This window comes from Cervus elaphus, chromosome 24, assembly GCF_910594005.1.
Source record: "Cervus elaphus chromosome 24, mCerEla1.1, whole genome shotgun sequence".
Classification (NCBI taxonomy): Eukaryota; Metazoa; Chordata; class Mammalia; order Artiodactyla; family Cervidae; genus Cervus; species Cervus elaphus.
In genome coordinates, this window is record NC_057838.1 from 66,325,758 (window position 1) to 66,347,031 (window position 21,274).

The 21,274-nt window shown below is 43.5% G+C and overlaps 1 protein-coding gene across 8 annotated transcripts in view; it reads left to right on the forward strand.

Moving 5' to 3' along the window:
• Nucleotides 1-21,274, forward strand: part of ATG7 (autophagy related 7) — a 265,262-nt gene that overhangs the window by 125,902 nt on the left and 118,086 nt on the right. For all 8 annotated transcript variants that reach the window (XR_006337502.1, XR_006337501.1, XM_043885779.1 and 5 more), the window contains one exon: nt 16,761-16,883. Coding sequence is in view for 6 of the 8 variants with exons in the window: in XM_043885779.1 (XP_043741714.1) it covers nt 16,761-16,883 (123 nt within the window). In the remaining 2 variants the exon portion in view is untranslated. The remainder of the gene's footprint in view (nt 1-16,760; nt 16,884-21,274) is intronic.

Below are 21,274 nucleotides of genomic sequence, written 5' to 3' on the forward strand. Positions count from 1 at the left end.
ATTAGGCATTTGTATTTTAAATCACATAGGAAAAAAATTACAACAGAAATATATTTAGTCTTCTGTATTTATCTATACAGTTATTTTTCCCTGTAATGTCTTCTTCATGTGGATTTGAGTTATTGTCCTGTATCCTTTCATTTCAGTCAGAAGAATCCCCTTTAGTTTTTCTGACAGGGCAGGTTTTCTAGTGATTAATTCTCTGTTTTCTCTTTACCTTGGAATGTGTTAATTTCTCCATCACTCTTTTAATTTTTTAATTTATTTTTTAATTGAAGGATGATTGCTTTACAGAGTTTTGTTGTTTTCTGTCAAACAGCAACATGAATCAGCCATAGGTATACAACGGTCCCCTCCTTCTTAAACCTCCCTCCCGCCTCCCTCCCGCCTCCCTCCCGCCTCCCTCCCGCCTCCCTCCCGCCTCCCTCCCGCCTCCCTCCCGCCTCCCTCCCCATCTCCCTCCCTGCCTCCCTCCCGCCTCCCTCCCATCTCCCTCCCCATCTCCCTCCCCATCTCCCTCCCCATCTTCCTCCCGCCTCCCTCCCCATCTCCCTCCCCGCCTCCCTCCCGCCTCCCTCCCCATCTCCCTCCCCATCTCCCTCCCCGCCTCCCTCCCCGCCTCCCTCCCCATCTCCCTCCCGCCTCCCTCCCCGTCTCCCTCCCCATCTTCCTCCCGTCTCCCTCCCACCTCCCTCCCCGTCTCCCTCCGGGTCTCCCTCCCCGCCTCCCTCCCGCCTCCCTCCCGCCTCCCTCCCCGCCTCCCTCCCGCCTCCCTCCCGCCTCCCTCCCGCCTCCCTCCCCATCTTCCTCCCGTCTCCCTCCCCGCCTCCCTCCCCGCCTCCCTCCCCGCCTCCCTCCCCATCTCCCTCCCGTCTCCCTCCCCATCTCCCTCCCGTCTCCCTCCCCGCCTCCCTCCCCGCCTCCCTCCCCGCCTCCCTCCCCGCCTCCCTCCCGCCTCCCTCCCCGTCTCCCTCCCGCCTCCCTCCCCGTCTCCCTCCCGCCTCCCTCCCGTCTCCCTCCCGTCTCCCTCCCACCTCCCTCCCCGTCTCCCTCCCACCTCCCTCCCCGTCTCCCTCCCCGTCTCCCTCCCCGCCTCCCCCCCCGCCTCCCTCCCGCCTCCCTCCCGCCTCCCTCCCCGTCTCCCTCCCCGCCTCCCTCCCCGCCTCCCTCCCCGCCTCCCTCCCCGCCTCCCTCCCCATCTCCCTCCCGCCTCCCTCCCCATCTCCCTCCCGTCTCCCTCCCGCCTCCCTCCCCGCCTCCCTCCCCATCTCCCTCCCGCCTCCCTCCCCGTCTCCCTCCCCATCTTCCTCCCGTCTCCCTCCCCGCCTCCCTCCCCGCCTCCCTCCCCATCTCCCTCCCGCCTCCCTCCCCATCTCCCTCCCGTCTCCCTCCCGCCTCCCTCCCCGCCTCCCTCCCCATCTCCCTCCCGCCTCCCTCCCCGTCTCCCTCCCCATCTTCCTCCCGTCTCCCTCCCGCCTCCCTCCCCGCCTCCCTCCCCATCTCCCTCCCGCCTCCCTCCCCATCTCCCTCCCGCCTCCCTCCCCACCTCCCTCCCCATCTCCCTCCCGCCTCCCTCCCCGCCTCCCTCCCCGCCTCCCTCCCCGCCTCCCTCCCCGCCTCCCTCCCCGCCTCCCTCCCCGTCTCCCTCCCCGCCTCCCTCCCCGCCTCCCTCCCCATCTCCCTCCCCGCCTCCCTCCCGCCTCCCTCCCCATCTCCCTCCCCGCCTCCCTCCCCGCCTCCCTCCCCGCCTCCCTCCCGCCTCCCTCCCGCCTCCCTCCCGCCTCCCTCCCCATCTCCCTCCCCGCCTCCCTCCCCGCCTCCCTCCCCATCTCCCTCCCGCCTCCCTCCCGCCTCCCTCCCACCTCCCTCCCCGCCTCCCTCCCCGCCTCCCTCCCGCCTCCCTCCCCATCTCCCTCCCGTCTCCCTCCCGCCTCCCTCCCCATCTCCCTCCCGCCTCCCTCCCGCCTCCCTCCCACCTCCCTCCTCTAGGTTGATAACAGGGCCACTGTTTGAGTTCCCTGAGCCACACAGCAGATTCCCACTGGCTGTGTATTTTACACACGGTAATGTAAGTTTCCATGTTACGCTGTCCATGCATCTCATCCTCTCCTTGCGTGCCCCCACCATGTCCACGAGTCTGTGTTGCATGTCAGTTTCTCCATTGCTGCCCTGCAGGTAAATCATCAGTATCACCTTTCCCAGATTCCGTGTGTGTGAGTGGCTGTGTGTGCTCAGTTGCTCAGTCGTGTCTGACTCTGTGTGACCCCATGGACTGTAGCCCACCAGGCTCCTCTGTCCTTGAGGATTCTCCAGGCAGGACACTGCAGTGAGTGGTCACACCCTTCTCCAGGGGATCTTCCCAACCCAGGGATGGAACCCAGATCTCCCGCATTGCAGGAAGATTCTTTACCCACTGACTTACCATATGTCCGTTAGTATACGATATTTATCTTTCTTTTTCTGACTTACTTCACTCTGTATAATAGGTTCTAGGTTCATCCATCTCATTAGAACTGATGCAAATGCGTTCCTTTTTATGACTGAGTAATATTCCATTGCATATATGTACCACAGCTTCTTTACCCATTCATCAGTCAGTGGACATCTAAGTTGCTTCCATGTTCTAGCTATTGTAAATAGTGCTGCAGTGAACATTGGGGTTTATGTGTCTTTTTCAATTTTGATTTTCTCAGGGTATATGCCTGGGAGTGGGATTGCTAGGTCATATGGTGGCTTTATTCCTAGTTTTTTAAGGAATCTCCATACCGTCTTCCATAGTGGCTGTATCAATTTACATTCCCACCAACAGTTCATGAGGGTTCCCTTTTCTCCACACCCTCTCCAGAATTTATTGTTTGTAGACTCTTTGATGATGGCCAGTTTAACCAGTGTGAGGTGGTATCTCATTGTAGTTTTGATTTGCATTTCTCTAATAGTAAGCAGTGTTGAGCATATTTTCATGTGTTTGTTAGCCATCTGTATGTCTTCTTTGGAGAAATGTCTGTTTAGGTCTTTTTCCCACTTTTTGATTGGGTTGTTTGTTTTTCTGGTATTGAATTGTATGAGCTACTTGTATGTTTTAGAAATTAATCCTTTGTCAGTTGTTTCATTTGCTATTATTTTCTCCCATTCTGAGGGTTGTCTTGTTTATAGTTTCCTTTGCTGTGCAAAAGCTTTTAAGTTTAATTAGGTCCCACTTGTTTATTTTTGTTTTTATTTCCATTACTCTAGGAGGTGGGTCTTGGAGGATCTTGCTTTGATTTATGTCATCGAGTATTCTGTGTTTTCTTTTATGAGTTTTATAGTGTCTGGTCCTACATTTAGGTCTTTAATCCATTTTGAGTGTATCTTTGTGTATGGTGTTAGGAAGTGTTCTAATTTCATTCTTTTACATGTAGCTGACCAGTTTTCCCAGCACCACTTACTGAAGAGGCTATCTTTGCCTCTTTTATATTGTATATTCTTGCCTCCTTTGTCAAAATAAGGTACCCACAGGTGCATGGGTTTATTTCTGGGCTCCCTATCTTGTTCCATGGGTCTGTATTTCTGTTTTTGTGCCAGTGCTAGAGAGTCTGGATGACGGTAGCTTTGTAGGATAACCTGAAGTCAGGAGGGTTGGTTCCTCCCCTTCCATTCGTCTTTTTCAAAACTGTTTTGGCTGGTCAAGAAATTTTGTGTTTCCATGTGAATTTTGAAATTTTACGTTCTAGTTCTATGAAAAATCCCATTGGTAGTTTGACAGGAATTGCATTGAATCTGTAGACTGCATTTTGTAGTTTAGTCATTTTCACAATATTGATTCTTCTAACCCAGGAACATGGAATATCTCTCTATCTGTTTATGTCATCTTTGATTTCTTTCATCAGTGCCTTGCAATTTTCTGTATACACTTCTTTTGTCTCCTTATGTAGGTTTATTCCTCGATATTTTGTTCTTTTTGTTGCAGTGGTAAATGGGGTTGATGCCTTTATTTCTCTTTCTGAGTTTTCATTGTTAGTATATAGGAATTCAAGTGATTTCTGTGTATTGATTTTGTATCCCACAACTTTGCTAAATTAACTGATAAATTCTAGTAATTTTCTGATAGTATCTCTAGGATTTTCTGTGTATGGTGTCATGTCATCTGCAAACAGTGAGAGCTTTATTTCTTTTTTCCCAATCTGGATTCCTTTTATTTATTTTTCTTCTCTGATTGCTGTAGCTAGGACTTCCAAAACTATGTTTAATAATATTGGTGACAGTGGGCACCCTTGTCTTGTTCCTGATCTTACAGGGAATGCTTTCAGTTTTTCAGCACTGAGAATACTGTTTGTTGTGGGCTTACCATATATGGACTTAACTGTGTTGAGGTAGGTTCCTTCTGTGCCTATTTTTTGAAGAATTTTGATCATAAATGGGTGCTGAATTTGGTCAGAGGCTTTTTCTGCATCTCTTGAGGTTATTATATGGTTTTTATCTTTCAGTTTGTTAATATGGTGTGTCACATTGATTGATTTGTGTATATGGAAGAATCCTTGCATCCCTGGAATAAACCCAGCTGATCATGATGTTTGAACTTTTTAATGTGTTGTTGAATTCTGTTTGCTAGAATTTTGTTGACGATTTTTGCATCTGTGTTCATCAGTGATATTCGCCTATAATTTTCTTTTTTTGTGTTGTCCTTGTTGGTTTTCGTATCAGGGTGATGGTGGCCTCATAGAATGAGTTTAGAAGTGTTCCTTCCTCTGCAATTTTTTGAAAGAGTTTTGGAAGGATAGGCACTAGCTCTTCTCTAAATGTTTGATAGAATTCACCTGTGAAGCCATCACATCCTGGGCTTTTGTTTTTTGGGAGATTTTTGATCACAGTTTCAATTTCAGTGCTTGTAATTGGGTTGTTCATAATTTCTATTTCTTCCTGGTTCAGTCTTGGAAGATTGAGCTATTCTAGGAATCTGTACATTTCTTCCAGGTTATCCATTTTATTGCCATACAGTTGCTTATAATAGTCTCTTATAATCCTTTGTATTTCTGCATGGTCTGTTGCAACCTCTCCTTTTTCATTTCTAATTTTGTTGATTCGATTCATCTCGCTTTTGTTCTTGATGAGTCTGGCTAAAGGTTTGTCAATTTTATCTTCTCAAAGAACCAGCTCTTATTTTTATTAATTTTTACTATTGTTCTTTTCATTTCTTTTTCATGTATAGAAATACATGCTCTGCTCTTGATGATTTATTTCCCTCTGCTAACTTGAAGGTATTTTTGTTCTTTTTCTAGTTGTTTTAGGTGCAAAATTAGGTTGTCTATTCAATGTTTTTCTTATTTCTTGAGGTATTGCTTGAGGTATTTCTTGATTGTATTGCTATAAACTTTCCTCTTAGAACTGCTTTTACTGCATCCTGTATGTCTTGAATTGTCATGTTTTCATTGTCATTTGTTTCTAGGAATTTTTTTATCTCCCTTTTGATTTCTTCAGTAACCTGTTCATTATTTAGAAATCTATTGTTTAATCTCCATGTGTTTGTGGGTTTTATGGGTTTTTTTCTTATAATTTATATCTAGTCTCATAATGTTGTGGTCAGAAAAGATGCTTGATACAATTTCAATTTTCTTAAACTTACTGAGGTTTATTTGTGATCCAAGTTGTGGTCTGTCCTGGAAAATGTTCCATGTGTACTTGAAAAGAATGTATATTCTTCTGCATTTGGATGACATGTCCTGAAGATATCCATGAGATCTATCTGGTCTAATGTGTCATTTAATACTTATGTTTCCTTTTTAATTTTCTGTTTTGATGATCTGTCCATTGGTGTGATTGGGGTGTTAGAGTCTCCTACTATTATTGTGTTACTGTCAGTTTCTCCTTTTATATCTGTTAGTGTTTGTTTTATGTATTAAGGTGCTCCTATGTTGTGTGCATAGATATTTACAATTGTTATGTCTTCCTCTTGGATTGATCCCTTGATCATTATGTAGTGTCCTTCGTTATCTCTTGTAATATTCTTTATTTTAAGGTCTCCATCATTTTTGAAGGTAAGTTTTGCTGGACATGAAATTCTTAGTTGAGAATCTTTTTCTTTCAGGACTTTGAGTACTTCATTCCATTAGTTTTGGTCCCTATGGTTTCTGGTGAGAAATTGGCTAATCATACTTCCTTTTACACGATAGGTTGTTTCTCTCTTGTACTTACAAGATTCTTCTCCCTTTGTCTCTTTACAGTTTGATTATGTTGTATGTAGGCATGGATCTCTTTTGAGTTTACTCTACTTGGAGTTGAGCTTCTTGGATGTATGCTGTGGCTTCCCTGGTGGCTTAGATGGTAAAGTGTCTGCTTGCAATATGGGAGACCCAGGTTCGATCCTTGGGTCGGGAAGATCCCCTGGAGAAGGAAACGGCAACCCACTCCAGTACTCTTGCCTAGAAAATCCCATGGACAGAAGAGCCTGGTGGGCTACAGTCCATGGAGTGCCAAAGAGTCGGACATGACTGAGCAACTTTACTTTCTTGGATATGTAGATATTTTTATCATCAAATTGGGGGAGTTTCCTCTCATTATTTCCTCAAGTATTCTTTCTGCCCTTTTCTGTGTCTCCTCTTTTCTGAAACTGTCATTATGCATAGGTTTGTATGCTTGATGGGCATCCGATACTCTCTTCATTTTTCTTCATTCTGCTGCTGAAACTGGATAGTCTCAGTTGACCTCTCTTCGTGTTCAGTAATTCTTTCTTCAGCTAACCCTGTTGAGAGTCATGAATTTTTCAGTTGTGTTTTTCAATTCCAGAATGTCTCTTGGGTGCTTTTTTTTTTTTTTTTTTAATGATTTCCCTTTATTGGTATTCTGTATTTTGGTGAGGTATCATTCTCATATTTTCCTTCAGTTACTTATACATGATTTTTTTAGTTCTTTGAACATACTTAAAATAGCTGTTTTCAAGTCTTTGTCGAGTAGGTTCCTCAGGGAGTTTCTATAGACTGATTTCATTTTTGTTTTGTGTGGGGGACATACTTTCCTATTTCTTTACATTACTGGTAATTTTCTGTTGAGAGCTGGACATTTTCAACAGTATAATGCAGAAGTTCTAGGAATCAAATTTTCTTCCTTCTCTAAGGTTTATTGTCATTCCTTGCTGCTCCTGTTGTTTGTTATTTAGTGACTTCTCTAAACTAATTTCGTTAAGTTTGTAGTCTTTGTCCTGTGTGGCCCTTTCTGCTCAGTTAACTTAGCGGTCATCTAATGACTGGACAAAGATTTCCTTAAATGCCTGGAACCAGTAAGTCCTCCATTCTTTGTTGGGGGCTCTGTGTGTGTAGTGGGGCATGCCTGCAGTGCCCTCCTGGGCAGTTAGGAGCTCTGCCTTACCCTTCATCTCCTACTTGCCCAGCTCCTCCTCATCAGCTAGAGGGGGGAGCTTAAGGCCTTCTCAGGTCTTTCCTGAGCGCATGTGTGACTTAGGGCATGCACCTAGCTCTATGCTCGTGTGTAGTCTTCTAGATTCCCAAGATTGTGGGATTCACCAGATTTTCCTTTTAAGCTTTTTGGTCAACTTATCATTTCTTTAACTGTTACTTACCACCTCAGCAGATCACAGTGTTAAACAGTTGCTCCTGATACTTTTCAACAACTGGTCCCTGGAAAAAGGCTTTCACATAGGGTGATTTCTGAGTCAAGTCAAATAAAGACAGCAAGTAAGTGGGGTCTTCCTTACAAACAGGTGGCAATTTTCTGAACACGGGGTCACAGCTCCTTCAGAGCTCCAGTGTGCCTCCTCCGGTGGCTGCCAGCCTAGTTTTCACTGTGATGGTGTGTTGGTTTTCAAGGCTACAGTCAAGCTAGAAGGGGAAAAGGGGTGGGAATTGGTCAAGTAAAAATGCCACAAACCTTATTTTTACAGCTGCTTTTCTTAAATAAATACGCCTCAGAGTTTGTTAGTATTCTCTTTTATGGAAGAGAGCATTTTCAGAGAGCCTTACTGTGATAGTTTCTCTAATGTCACTGTGTGTCATTTTGTAATGTATTTTCTGTATGTATCACACCCTATTAGGTAATAATAATTGTATCATGAGAATAAGTGCAAAAAAGGTAATAAAGGAATAGTATTTTTATTGTCCTTTGTAAACCATTCTTAGTCAGTGATTGAAGTCATAAACTCTTTTTTTTTTTTTTTTTTAATCTAAGTGGACAGATAGGCTTGGAGTTTTTTCCCCATTGTAGGTTTTCCCCAGTGGTTCAGTGGTAAAGAACCCTCCTGCCAATGTAGGAGATGCAGGTTGAGTTGCTGAGTCAGGAAGATCGCCTGTAGGAGGAAATAGCAACCCACTCCAGTATTCTTCCCATGAACAGAGGAGCCTGGTGGACTATAGTCCATGGGATCAGAAAGAGTCGGACATGATTTAGCAACTAGGCAACAAACAAACCCACTGTAGAGATGAGCAAACAGCCTCAGAAAGATGAAGTTTTGCCCACTGTTGGCAAATTACTGCCCATTGCATGTTGTCTCCCAATCTTTAGTTTCTTTCCTTCTGCTCAATTAACCTCAGTAGATTTCTGAGTTTGGTATGTGACAACACCAAGATACAATATTATTTGGCTTTTTTTTTTTTTTTAGTACAGTTGTGTGTTGCACTGTAAGAAGTTCAGTTAAAAATCCTAAAGTGTTTGGAACTCTTGTTCCATTGTTGAAATTTGAAAGCTATTCAACATTTTAATTTAAAATCTCCCATACCCTCTAAATTACCATTGTACCCATTTTGCCTTTGGATACCTAAGAAAAATGTATACTGTACAGTGACATTAGGGAAAGAACAAGAGACTTATCTGTACTGTGTTTTTGACATGCCAGTAATTATCGTGATTAATGCTATAGTTTTTGACATACTGGTGTGTTTTCTGAACTTTGTTTCTATTTTTATTTACATTATGAAATTAGATCAGTTTACAGGAAAGAACTAGTTAACCTTAAAATCTCATTTATATCTTTTCAGACTCACTTTTAAAAAATTTTTATACATTTTTGAAAGGTTATACCCTATTTGCAATTATTGCAAAATACTGGCTGTATCCCCCATGTTGTATAATATGTCTTTGTAACCTGTCTTGTACTGAGTCCTTTGTACCTCCCACTCTTCCACCCATGAATCATCCCCTGCTATTATGTATCTTGAACTCAGAACTGTCCTTTTTAAAAATTTGACGTTGTAAATCCTTTCTGTGTCTAAACAGAGGAAGTTAACAGCAACTGATTTAGTTAAGATGATAGCTGCATTTCCATAGGAAGCTGTTTTCTTATCCATTATCTGGTTTACATCACTGACATATACAGAAATAGAAACAAAGTTACCGAGTATCTGGTTGATATTTAAAAATGATCAACTCTCGATTACCAGGACAGTGAGGCAGAGTGTCTCCTTCAATCCCCATGGCAATTCAGCATCCCATGGAGAGTGGCAGAGCCCTGTTGTTGCTCAGTCGTGTCCGACTCTTGGTGACCCCATTGATTGTAGCCCACCAGGCTCCTCTGTCCATGAGATTTCCCAGCAAGAATACTGGGGTGGGTTGCCATAGTTAAGTAAGGAAAATTGTGTCCATCAGGAAAGGATCCATATCTTTAAAGGAGTTATTATTTCTCTACTTAGCAAACTCTCCTAGTATCTGTAGACTATTTATAACCTTCCAAAATGTGATGTGTATAAGACCACATATTATGTAATTTACTTAAGAGGTATTAAATGTTTTATATTTTATGACAGATTGTTGCAGTGCTCAAATTCATTGTGATAGTTATTTCTTTCTTTCTTTTTTTTTTTTTTTTTTTTGATAATTTAAAACACATTTCTTTCTCCTTTAAGGTTGAGCTGTTTGTAGAGGGGGAAAAAAAATCCTCCTACATTTTATAAGCTGCTTATACTCGTAACACAGATTAACTTCCCAGCACATAAAGGGAATACTGGAAAACTCTTGCATGATTAAATATGCCCCTGGAGGGTTGAGTTTTTCCACATATTTTTCAAGCCAGAGCTATTAATAATGTTTCAGCATCAAACTTTCTGTACATCCTGATTATGGGGAAGGCCTTCACTCATTCTACCCCGGCCATTAGTTTTTTCCACTTCTTCCAGATTTATAGCACTACAAAATTATCTGTGGAAACACAGGCTTGAAATCTCCAGGTTTAATTAAGGTCCAACGAAGAGTCATCTCTGGAGTTACTCCAATTTTTTTTTCAAGGTTTTTGTCCATTTTTCATTCCCATGTCTTTTTTTTTTTTTTTTTTCCTTACTGGAAACCTGGCACAAAGAAGCTGTTTAATGAGTTGAATAGTTCACTCAGAAATAAGTGATCACTGGATGGACCTAGAGATTATCATACTAACTGAAGTGAGACAGAGAAAGACAAATATCATATGATGTTGTGTATAAGAAGCTGTTTAATGAGTTGAATAGTTCACTCAGAAATAAGTGATCACTGGATGGACCTAGAGATTATCATACTAACTGAAGTGAGACAGAGAAAGACAAATATCATATGATGTTGTGTATATGTGGAATCTAAAAAAAAAAAAAAGATACAATTGAACTTATTTACAAAACAGACTTCCACAGACAGAGAAAACTTATGATTAACAAAGGTTTATGGTAAAGGGGGTACGAATAAGTTAGGAGTTTTAGGTTAACATACACAAGCTGCTACATATAAAATAGATGACTAACAATGACCTCCTGTATGTAGCACAGGGAATTCTACTCAGTATTCTATAATAATCTATAAATGAAAAGAATCTGAAGAAGAATAGATACATATGTGTGTAACTGAACCACTCTGCTGTACATTTGAAACTAGCACAACATTGTAAATGAACTATATGTCAATTAAAAAATAAAAAATAGCAATATTAATGTCGTCTGTCTTTAAAAAAAATGGGATGATCACTAAACACAGAGCTCTTGGCATTTTGAAAAGGGTCACCTAATTTCTATGCACATTTTTCCTGAGATAACATTCTGGTTTGTAAGGAATCTTGTAATTACTGAGGAATTCGGTTATTAAGTGCTTTTTTATCCAGGCATTGGGTTGTCAAATTAATTTACTGTGGCTAATCAGCCAAAGACTGTACTTTGTTGATGCCTTGGCATGTAACAGTCACCGCCTGCTCCTCCAGCTCTCCAGGATTCCACTTCTCTGTGCCTCCAACCTGCAGGTCTATCCTCAACAACCTCAGGTCCCTTCGTGGCTACTCACTTTTGTTGTTCAGTCGTGTCCAACTCTTTGCGACCCCATGGACTGCAGCAAGCCAGGCTTCCCTGTCCTTCACTGTTTCCCAGAGTTTGCTCAAACTCATTTCCATTAAGTCGGTGTTGGCATCCAACCATCTCATCCTCTGTCATCCGCTTCTCCTCCTGCCCTCAATCTTTGCCAGTATCAGGGTGTCTTCTAATGAGTCAGCTCTTCGCATCAGGTGGCCAAAGTATTAGAGCTTCAGCTTCAGCATCAGTCCTCCCAGTGAATATTCAGGGTTGATTTTCTGTAGGACTGACTGATTTGATCTCCTTGTTGTCCAAGAGACTGTCAAGAGTCTTCTTAAGCACCGCAGTTCAAAAGCATCAATTCTTCAGTACTCAGCCTTCTTTAGGTTCAACTCTCACATCTGTATATAACTACTGGAAAAACTACAGCTTTGACTATACAAACTTTTGTCGGCAAAGTGATGTCTCTGCTTTTTAATATGCTGTCTAGGTTTGTCAAAGCTTTCCTTCCAAGGAGCAACTGTCTTTTAATTACCCACTAGTGCCTCAGATTATTTGACCCTTTCTGGCCAGTCCCAAAGCTTCCATGGAATGTTAAATATCTTTTTCCCCAAACTCATATTTTTTGTCCCAAACGGGGATTTTAGATTGTCCAGTGCTTTTGTGCACCACTAATCACCTGCCCCTCTCCCATTCTCCGCCCTGCTGTCCCAGACCATCACTACCCTCCTCAAGCTCCATGGCCCACCGTGTCCCCTTCTCTGGCAGGAGATGACCTCACCGCCTGACTCCAGAGCTGACTGGTCCTCACTGGACCTCCCTGTCCAGACCCTAGAGCTCCCCAGCACCCAGCTCCCTGTTCTCCTTAACTTGGCGCTGCAGCCACTTCCCTGGTGCCTTCCTACACACCTCCTGTGCCCACGAGGAGCCACTGCTCCCCCTAGCTCCAACTTCCTCATTAGGACGTTAGAGTTCTTCATCCTTTCCTTTTAAGACCTTTCTCTGGTACCAAAGCGGGGGGGGGGGGGGGGGAATAATTTGAGATTATGATATTATATGAACAGGTAATATGTGCACATGGTTTAAAAACACCCAAGTAGTGTAAAAGAATATTCAAAGGCAACTACTTGTTGTCAGGCGTGTGTGTGTGTGTGTGTGTGTGTGTTCCTCCAGGGATACTATGTGCAAAAACAAGCCCATGCGTATGTGCATTTCCCTTTCTTCCTCTCCTCCACCTTTATTTTGAAAGCATTAGTACTAGATTCATGGTCTGGATATTGCTTTTTAATACATCTCTGTCTTGGAAATCAGTTTATATTAGTACTGTAGAAATGCCTCATTCTTTTAATGCGTCATGATTATGTCTTTGACTGTAAATATACTGCAGTCAGCACCCTTTAAAGGGGTGGTTATTTGGAATCTTTTGTTGTTACAAATGGTGTTGCTGTGAGCATCCTTGCACATCAGCCTTTGTGCCCATGCAAACGAGATACTGGAGAAGGAAATGGCAACCCACTCTAGTATTCTTGGTTGGGAAATCTCATGGACAGAGGAGCCTGGCGGGCTACAGTCCATGGGGCTGAAAAGAGTCGGACACGACTGAGCGACTGAACAAGAAGAAGCAGGATTTCAGTGGGGTGGGGTGGGCATGCCACTGAAGAGTCAACATGCTCATCGTCAGATTTTCTTTAAAATGTTCACCTTATAAAAGAAAAAATAGCTGAATACTGAAAGGTTGTTGCTGAACCATGAAAGATGCCAGGATTCTTGGCCTCCGGAGGAGAGGAATTCAGTCCGGGGCCAGTGACAAGACTTGATCACTCAGAGCTTTTGTGTAATAGTTTTATTAAAGTATGAAAGAGTTAGAGAAAGCTTCTGACATAGACATCAGAAAGGGGCAGAAAGAGTGCCCCCCTGCTAGTCTTTGGCCAGATGTTATATAGCTACTAGCAGTCTGCTAATTAGAGAGAGGAAAGGTCTCAAAACTCAGAGAGTGGCACCAGACCCCTCACCTACAACATGCATTTTGAGATAACATTGGCACAAGGTGAGTTGTCCTGGGCCATAAAATGATTGACATGAATCTTGAAGAAAGGTAGGTTTCCAAGCAAATACAGTCTTATTAACATAGCTTAAGAGAACATTTGCATGAGTAAAACATATTGGTTTGTCAAAATCTATTTGAAGACAGAGTCTAGGGTAAATACATAGTTCGTTAACATCACTTAAGACAAACATTTCCATAAGAAAAATACATTGGTTAGCTCGAGGTTTGAAAAAAGTTCAGGTGGAACCAGGTGTCATCATGGCAACACAGAATTTTAAAAGAAACCTCTTTTTAAATTTGTATAGTGAAGGGGAAAAAATATAACACTAGTAGTTTGTTTCCTCCTGCCACTTAAGAGAGAGATTAAAAAATGTTGGCACTTGTAGCCTGTTTCCTCTGTTTGGAGAACCCTGGCCTTCCTGCCTATTACCCTCTCGATATTAAAGAATTGAGAAGGAGGAGGGGATCACAATTCTGCAAGCCTCAACAGCAAAAATTCTTTGAAAAGTCTTTGAAGTGGAATTGCTGGATTGAAGGACTTACACATTTTCATTTCTGCATGGAGAAATTTTTTTTAAATTCTTTTTTCTGTATTTTTTTTGTGTGTGTGTCATTGCTTTTCCAACCTTTCCGCTCATGTGCTGATTGCTGGGATGTATCATCAGTGTCTGCTATGTATTTGAAGCAGTCATGTCTTTATTTCCTCTGAGTTTTGAGAGAATTTCCAAGACATTCTGGTTCACTGTGTGCCTTCTGTAATTCACAGTTTCTGTGATCATTGAATTCCTAAGTGTGGTAATCACTTTTAAGTAGTCATGTTCTTATATTCTTCTTCTCAAAAGACTACCGGTCTCATATCTTTTGATATTTTTTGAAATTAATTAACTTCTTTGCTTTTGGCTGCACTGGGTCTTGGTGGCTCTGTGTGAGCTTTTGCTAGTTGCAGCGAACGGGGGCTACTCTTAGATGTGGTGCTCGGGCTTCTCATTGCGCTGGCTTCTCGTGTTGCAGAGGCTCTAGGGCACAAGGGCTCAGCAGTTGGGGTGTGCAGGTTCACAGCTGTGGTGCACAGGCTTAGCTGCTCTGTGTCATGTGGAACCTTCTTGGACCAGGGATCAAACCCTCGTCCCCTGCACTGGTGGGCAGGTCACCAGGGAAGTCCCTCTTTTGATCTTTTGATCAAAGGACAATGTATATATGAAAAAGTGCCTGATAGTTTTTCAACAGGTGTACCTTTGTAACCAGAACCCAGATAAAAGAAAAAGTTACCAGCACCTCAGACCCTCCCCTGTGCCCTATTCCAATGACAGTCCTTCACTGCATAACCACACTCCTGACTTCTAACAGCACAGATTCATTTTTTTAAAACTTTATATTGTTGTAATCCTGTAGTATATACTGCTTCTCCCTTCTTTTGTTTAATGTTGTTTGTGAGAATTATCTATATTGTTGTTTGTAGTTGTCATACGTTTTCATGTCTGTGTGTTATTCCATTGCATGAATAAGCCTCAATTTGTTAATTCAGTCTACTGTTGATGGACACTTGGGTAGTTCCTCGTTGGGGCTGTCATGAATGGTGCTGCTGTGGGCACTTTTGTTCAGGTCTTCTGATGCACCTCTGTGCACATTTTTTTGTTTGTTGGTGTTGTTCAGTCGCTCAGTCCTGTCCGACTTTTTGCAGCCCCATGGACACACCAGGCTTCCCTGTCCTTCACCATCTCCCAGAGCTTGCTCAAACTCATGTCCGTTGAGTCTGTGATGCCATCCAACCATCTGTCATCCCCTTCTCCTCCTGCCAGCATCAGGGTCTTTTCAAATGAGTCAGCTCTTCGCTTCAGGTGGCCATGGTATTGGAGCTTCAGCTTCAGCATCAGTCCTTCCAATGAATACTCAGGACTGATTTCCTTTAGGATGGACTGCTTGGATCTCCTTGCAGTCCAAGGGACTCTCAAGAGTGTTCTCCAACACTACAGTTCAAAAGCATTGATTCTTTGGCGCTCAGACTTCTTTAAGAATCTCTTGATCACACGGCATATAAATATTAAACGTCTAAGATGATTATCTTATTTTGTGTTCCCATGAGAATAGTGGTTGTTCTATATCCTTCTGAGTACTTGGTATTTTCTGTCTTGTTCATCTTAGCCACTCTGGTAGGTATAAAGTAGTCATTCATTGTGGTTTTTAGTTGTCACTTGTAATGTTGAGCAACTTTTCATGTTTATTGGCTGTTTGGGCAACTTTTTTGTGATATGCCCGGTGAAATTCATTTTTACATTAAAAAAAATCATTTTTAATGCATTTGACTAACTGGTGGGTATCATTTCCCACCTTTTGTCCCTTCCTTTCCCTTTATCCTTAAAAAATTTTTTCCTTGACTCTTCTCTTGCTTATAATTTTGTTTGTTTGTTCTTTTATTAATTTATTTTTAATTGGAGGATCATTGCTTAACAGTGTTGTGTTTCTGCCATGCAACCACGTGAATCAGCTATAGATATACATGTATCACGTCTCTCTGGAGCCTCCCTCTCACCAGCACCCTCCTCCCGCCGCTCTGGGCCATCACAGAGCACCAGCTCGACTTGTGTTCTGCAGCAGCCCCCACTGGCTGCCTGCCTCACACACCGTGGTGTGCATATGGCAGCGCTGCGCTCTCAACCTGTCACACCCTTGCCTTCCCCGCTGTGTCCACGAGCCACTCTTGACGTCTGTGTCTCTACTCCTGCTCTGCACACAGGTTCATCAGTGCCGTTTCTCTAGGGTTCACGTGCACACCTTAATATCCGTGTTTGTTTTTCTCACTCACTCCACCCTGTGCAACAAGCTCTGGGTTCATCCGCCCAACCTCAGCCGACTCACACTCATGCCTTTTCATGGCTAGTATCACGGGGTATGTCTGTACCACGGTTTCTTTATCCATCCGTCTGTCAATGCACTGGGAAATAATTGCCTCTTACTTTTCTCCTGAAAAGTGAACCTTAGGATCAGCAACCTCTACTCTTCTACTAGAATTTTTAGTGCATTTGCTTGTAACTTATTTTGTCTGATAACTACGGTCATCTGAATTGGAAGATGGTATTGTCGTTCTTTCTAAGAAAGAGAAAATTATAAATACTAAACCCTCACTATTTTTGGCCTAACAGATTGATTTTTCCCATATTTAATTTTTAATTCTTGTTTTAGTTCCATTTTTGGCAGGTGATTATTAGAAGTAAAAATCTTTTAATATGCATTTAAATCCCACCTCCCCCTTAACATATATATATAATATATTTCCATGGTGGCCTTAACAGTAAAGAATCCTCATGCAACGCAGGAGACTCCGGTTCAATCCCTGCGTCAGGACGATCTCCTGGAGAAGGGAATGGCTACTCACTCCAGTATTCTTGCTTGGAGAATTCCATGGACAGAGGAGCCTGGAAGGCTATGGTCCATGGGGTAAAAAGAGTTGGAAACATCTGAGTGAGTAACACTTTCACTCATAAATGTCTTTACAGGTTCTCGATCAGTATGAACGAGAAGGATTTAATTTCCTGGCGAAGGTGTTTAATTCTTCACATTCCTTCTTAGAGGACTTGACCGGTCTTACGTTGCTGCATCAAGAGACCCAGGCTGCTGAGGTAAGACTTAAAACAAGCATCTTGTTCAGAAGACAGATGTGTCTAAAACCTGTTTGGTATTCAAATTTACAGAAAAGGAAGGAAGCGGTTAATTATGAATGTTTTCCTTAGAACCAAACTGCTCAGTCAGTCTGCTCGTCATCAGTAAATGAGCCTTTTGCAGTTGCTGGATGCTGCTGTGTGCAGGTTGTGTGGTGGGTGCCAAATGCACAAAACTGCTGATGAAGAAACTGCGGGTGATCGACTTCCAAGCACCCCGGTTCTTTCTATCGAGCAGCATGCCTGTGGCCGTTGCAGAGTTGGCTGTGATGTCCATACATCAAAATGCAAGTCAGGGAAGACACTGGACTCTGGCCATGTTCAGCAAGAACATGCCTGGTTTTTATTTCACAAGTGAGTCTGTCCTCTTGGGCCCCTGAAGCCCACCATGAAGTGGCTTCCTCAGTTACAACCTAAGAGAGTTTTGTTTTGCTTGCCATTTAGATTATTTTGCAAATGTTAATTTCCTGGGTTGCTACAATCATGGTTTGTTTGTTTTTTAAAGACTGGGATTACAGGGTAGGTGATCATTTTGCTTTTCCAAATGCTCGCTGTTCTCAGCAAAGAGTATGCTGCATATGTGTGGCACTGCCCAGTCACTTAGCGAGACAGTTCGTCGAGGGGGATGCTTAGTCACTCAGCCGTGTCTGACTCTGTGAGCCCATAGACTGTAGCCCACCAAGCTCCTCTGTCCATGGGATTCTCCAGGCAAGGATACTGGAGTGGGCTGCCATTCCCTTCTCCAGGGTATCTTCCCGACACAGGGACCGAACCCAGGTCTCCTGCATTGCAGGTGGATTCTTTACCATCTGAGCCACCAGGGAAGCCCTCAAAATGGGTGAATGAGATTAAATCAACACATCCCCCTAACCCAGCCCTCTCCCACAGTAACCTGGGTAAAGAAGCTCTTAGGAAAACGTGGCCCGTCATAGCGTTTCCCCAAGCCACACAAAAGCCTGGGTGCCTGTGTCCTTCAGTTGTAGGACATTTGCAGAGTTACCTTCAACCCCCTAGTCCTGTTCATTGATTACCGTCTGGGGTTGTGTATCCTCACTATTGGGGGAGGCCCCAGGGATCAGTGAGTGGTGGTCAGGCCGAACACCAGACGAGCTGGTGGTGAAAAGACTGCTATTTAAAAGTGGACCTAGCCCCGGGTATAGGAAAACCACACAGAAATACTGCAGTGAAATCTTCCGAAGCTCTCAGCAGATGGAAGTAAGAGTTTTCACCTCACCACAGAGGCGTGATGGCACTTCTCGCGTGCTTGTCATAGAACCAAAAGCAAATCTCCCTTGTCTTGCCCCGGTGTCCTCTGGGCATCCAGCAGATGCAGTCTTCCGCTTGTGACTGTGATCAGGCCCACACAGAATCTCTTAGCCTTGTTCTCAGCAGATAACTGGCATCTCTTCAGGCCTTTAAGAGACGGTGAGATTTCCCCCAGAGCTGTGATTGGCTTCCGGGAGAAGGTTCAGAATGTTACGTTGATCAAGGCTGCATTTTGTCTCCTGAGCAGGGCTGATGGTGAGGGACAAAAATTTACAGGTCTTTTGAACCACGCAGGCATTTGACTAGTTGGCAGGGGGAATTATTCCACCTACCTAGAAATAATTCACATACTTTTCTTTGGTTGCCTAGAAGAATTGCAACTTGATATTGACCCCATCGCCTCTGCCTACCATGTTTCACTCTTTTAAAACAGACCGGATGCTAGGATAAAGGGTAGATTCGTTGATCAAATGTGGCTTGTTTTGCATTTTAGTTGGTCAAACATTAGCTGCCTTTTCAAAGACCCAGAAAAAGGGGCAGTTAAGAAAGCAACAGCAGTGAGATGGTAGGGCAGGAAGGGGGAGTGATCTCATCCACAAGTCTTGAGTTTTCTTTTTGAAGTTTTCCTCCATTAAAGTACATTTATAGTTCTGCAATCATAAGCCACACATAGGTTTTAGATTAGAGATGGTAAACTGGTTGGGCTGTGACCAGATATGGCTTACACGTGTGTTTTGTTTGGCCGCCCATGTGTTAAATCCTGAATGAAGCCAGCGTTTTAAAAATTATGAGTTTTACATAAAAATGTGAGTTTTCCCATTCCCAACTTCTTTGAAAGATCTGATCTGGCAACCCCAGGCCTGCATTCCTTAATAGTGATAGTTAGCTGGAGCCAAAAAGCCAATTTTATAGATTAAATAATGTGCTTGATACAAGGTTTTAAAGGCATAAAAACACTGTGTGGACAGGAAACCTTCCTTCTACACCTGTCCCTTACCACCCAGTTCCCTTCCTGCAGACAAACACTGCTGTTGCTTTTTTTGCCAAAAGATACTGTTAAGTGATGGTGCTTTGTTTTGAAGATGCTTTTCAGTTGATGACTCTTATTGGTATTGGAGTTTGCATCTCCTATCTTAGAAAAGGGTTATTCTTTTTCTTCAAAAGACTTGAAATAGGACTATGTTTTTAAAAAAGAATGCCTATCAGCAGACCTCCTAGCAACAAAAATCATTGTCTTGCCTATGTTATTTTACTTTACTGTGAAAAGTGTGTGTGTGAATAAATATGAATATCAAAGGATATCCACATACCTGCATAAAGGTCGTGTGCTGATTTGCACAGTTGATTCTCAGTACATTTACAGATGTTCAGTAATAAAGATACAAACTTCTACATCCCATATGGAAAAGTCCCAACTTGTTTTAGCGATGCGATGAAAAAAAGAAAGAAAGTGAAGTCTCTCAGTCGTGTCCCGACTCTTTGTGACCCCATGGACTGTAGCCTACCAGGCTTCTCCATCCGTGGGATTTTCCAGGCAAGAATACTGAAGTGGGTTGCCATTTCCTTTTCCAGGGGATCTTCTCGACCCAGGGATTGAACCTGGGTCTCCCGCATTGCAGGCAGATGCTTTACCCTCTGAGCCAACCAGGGAAGCAATGTGATGAGGAATGCCCAATTAATTCTCTTCTTGGACTCACTGGTTTTATTCATCAACATCGCAGTTGCAAAAGATTCAACCAGATAGTTATATGTGACAGTATCATTTTATACATTGTTTATAAAATATTTGTACAGATGCTGGTTTTGCCAAAAAGAAAGCCTTTACTGAACATCTTTTGGAAACTCGCTAGCAGGGCACTGTGCTCATAACTGAATACAAAACTTAGCGAGATGAGCTCACAGTGTGTGCAGTAGAGACGTGACTACTGAACTCTAGTATCAGCAAAAACATTTTAGACGTTCGTATATTAGGTGATGAGAGAACAGTTACTCCTGCCTGGAGGAGTAAGTATGTCAACAAAAAACTTTCCTCGGAAGGGACCAGATTTTCCAGTTAGTTAGGATAGGATAAGTAGGCTGTCTCTGAAAAGAAGATTTGGGCAGGGAAAGCGTGGGGAAGGAGTGGGACAGGAGAGGAGGGCCAGGGTGTCCTTGGAATAAAGGTCTCAGAGGCCAGGAGTCTAAAGTGTGTTACTCAGATCTTGAGCATTTAGTTGGAGTTACCCGATATCAGAGCCTGTTTGTTTCTGTTTGGCTACAAGGGGTCTTTGATACTTCGCACAGGCTTTCTCTAGTTGTGGCGAGGGGGGCTGTTCTTCATTGCGGTGCGCGGGCTTCTCACTGCGGTGGCGTCTCTTGTTGCAGAGCACAGGCTCAGTAGCTGTGGCACATGGGCTTAGCGGCCCCACGGCATGTGGGATCTTCCCGAATCAGGGATTGAACCCGTGTCTCCTGCTTTGGCAGACGGATTCTTTACCACTGAGCCACCAGGGAAGCCCCGAATGTACTTTTCAATAATAGCTTCATTGACTTACAAGTCACATACCGTGAAGCTTTCGCCCTTTGAGCATGTCCAGTTTGGTGGCTTTTAGTACATTCACAGTCCTGCTACTGTCACTGTCGAGCTTAGTACCTTTTCATCCCCACAAAAAGGAGCTTTGTGCCCACCGAGCCGGCACTCCTCACTCCTGCCGCCTCCTCGCAGTCCTGGTGACCACTAACCTCCCTCTGTCTCTGGATTTTCCGATCCTGGATATGTCACGTGTTGTTGCTGTTCGGTCCCTCAGTCGTGTCCGACTCTGCAACCCCATGGACTGCAGCACGTCAGGCTTCCCTGTCCGTCACCCTCTCCCGGAGCTTGCTCAAACTCATGTCCACTGACTCAGTGATACTGCCCAACCATCTCATCCTCTGCTGCCCCCTTCTTCATTTGCTTTCAATTTCTTCCGTCATCAAGGTCTTTTCCAATGAGCTGGATCTTCAGGTCACATGACCAAAGTATTATAGCTTCAGCTTCAGCATCAGTCCTTCCATGAATATTCAGGGTTGATTTCCTTTAGGATGGACTGGGTTGATCTCCTTGCAGT